The sequence below is a fragment of the Halyomorpha halys genome, unplaced genomic scaffold (assembly GCF_000696795.3).
Source record: "Halyomorpha halys isolate HHAL.00 unplaced genomic scaffold, Hhal_1.1 Scaffold306.1, whole genome shotgun sequence".
NCBI classification, from domain to species: Eukaryota; Metazoa; Arthropoda; class Insecta; order Hemiptera; family Pentatomidae; genus Halyomorpha; species Halyomorpha halys.
The window spans coordinates 2,680-5,092 of record NW_027106917.1 but is presented as its reverse complement, the minus strand read 5'-3'; the positions used below and the strand labels follow the sequence as shown (position 1 = coordinate 5,092).

At 34.0% G+C, this 2,413-nt stretch overlaps 1 protein-coding gene across 1 annotated transcript; it reads left to right on the top strand.

The window, feature by feature from the left end:
- Positions 1 to 1,954: 1,954 nt before the first annotated feature.
- Positions 1,955 to 2,353, top strand: LOC106681044 (serine/threonine-protein phosphatase 6 regulatory ankyrin repeat subunit C-like). Its single transcript, XM_014421163.1, has one exon. It carries the CDS (start codon positions 1,955 to 1,957, stop codon positions 2,351 to 2,353), a length of 399 nt encoding a protein of 132 aa, XP_014276649.1.
- Positions 2,354 to 2,413: the final 60 nt, after the last annotated feature.

The window sequence follows — 2,413 nt, the reverse complement described above, 5'->3', positions numbered from 1 at the left end:
TTTCTTCACTTCGACCGAAAAATTTAACTGATGAAGATGATAATCGAGGCCAATATTGGTGTTTATGTTTTAAATTTAACCAGTACGAAAAGAAAAAGTTCGCGAGACCCTCGTAATAAAGATGGCGGCGATAAAAAACCAAAATGGCGGCTGAGCACGCACAGCCTCTCCTAAACCAGTAAGCTTCTCAAACAGCATAAAAACAAAATGGCGGCTGGGCACGCACAGCCTCCCCTAAACCAGTAAACTTCTCAAACAGCATAAAAAACAAAATGGCGGCTGGGCACGCACAGCCTCTGCTAAACCAGTAAGCTTCTCAAACAGCATAAAAAACAAAATGACGGCTGGGCACGCACAGCCTCTACTAAACCAGTAAGCTTCTCAAACAGTATAAAAACAAAATGATCAAAAACAAAATAGCGGCCTGGTACACTCAGCCTCTGCCAAGCCCATAAGTCTTTCAAACAGCATAAAAACAAAATGGCAGTCATATAATTGCTCATAACTCCCCTGCATTTTATCTAACTTGCAGTTAATAGAGTCCTGAACTTCTGCCAGATTTTGTGTACATTGATTAGGTCATGTTGAAATTGTTTCTATTTTCTTACCTTATAGTACTTAATGATAATTAAATCATTAATCCACGAATAACTAAATATATCAGACTTTCATTGTATTCAATTAATCTATCAACATCCCTAAATCTAGAAATTGTAAGTTATTACCGTGTCTTCTAATATATTATAAATTCACATTTAACATTTGAATTATCACCAACAATTAAAATGAAATATTTTGATCCTATTATGTAATTCTAAAATAATATGTTTAATTATTTTCAAAAAGATGGATCTTAGTATTAATGATATAAAAATAGATGTAATTTTTGTTTTTATATACTGATTATAGTAAACATAATTACTACATACCTATATAAACATAATGATTAATACAATCGACTATAATGATTGGTTGAAGTAATATACATATATAGGTAGTAAATAATAATTTTCAAGTAAGTAAATTATTTTTTCATAGAATTACACATTTTGCGTTGTAACACTGAGAAGATATTAGGGATAAAAAGTACACACAAGTACATAATAGAACCATTTATATTTACGATTATTATTTAAGTTCATCAATAAAAAATTTAATCTTAATATTAAGATGAATTTGATTTGAATATAGAATATTATTTTTTACTTCGTTTCTTTACATTACAGCCTCTTGAGATTGGGCAATACTAGAACTTGAAAACAAATAAAACTTTATACATTAACTACTTTTTTTGTGTAAACATGATTATAATAAGTGCACAGTTTGATTAAATCAGCCAGTGCTGTAGTGTTTTTCTTATTATATAATTGAATATCTTTATATTAAAATAAGGGTTGTGCAAGGAGGTGATTTCGTCGTAATCACGCTGGAACATTTGATTTTCCCCAACTAAGCGTACCTTTTTTATAGAGGCTGAGTGTACCTCAGGATGTACTCAGGAGTTTGATTCATAGCTAAACCAACAGAAAAAATATCTTTATATAACCCCCAATGATTATAATTAAACCCGTTTTAGTGAAAAAAAATTTAATAAAAAGTTGGTTCAAACAGGAATTTGAATATTATTAAACATATATAACTATATATTACTCTGCAGTAAGTATATATATTTATATCATTCCGCTAGCCTGATAAACATGTCTATGGTTGAAATTACTTTTTGTAATGAGATATAATTAATAATGTCAGTTATTGTCTAGCACACTTACTTATTTCAGACGGTAACTGATATTTTTAATGGAGGTTTCTCATGGAATATCTAATTTTAAAACTATTTGAAATCTGTAAACTATCTGAAACTAATTTGATCATTTCTTTACTTGCAGATTTTCAGTTTGAAACCATATGTGAAAAAGTCAATTCACATCCCTCATTTGTGCGATTGTTGCTGAATATGGGAGTGAGTCTTGACTCCCAGGATACTTCAGGGATGACCCCTTTAATGAAGGCTGCTACGAACTGCAATGCAGATAACGTAAATATATTGCGCAGTGGAGCTAATCCTAAGACCAAGGATAGAGAAGGACGGAGCGCACTCCACTACGCTGCTGAAGGAGGCTGCACTGAGTCAGCGGCCACTCTGGTGATGGCTGGAGTTGGTGTTGACGAGAAAGATAGAAGAGGCTGCTCTCCGGCTTTCATCGCAGTTGCAAATAATAAGCCCCGTGTTTTGCAACTGCTCGTTGAGAATGGGGCGGACCTAACTCTTAGAGACTGCATGGGGAAAGGGATGTTACATCGCGCAGCCCTATGTGGAGACATTGAGGTCCTGAACGTGCTGCTAGATGCATGAATGCCTGATATGGAAGGGCAGTTTCGTAGGACTGCCTACATATTGCAGCACGGGAAGGGC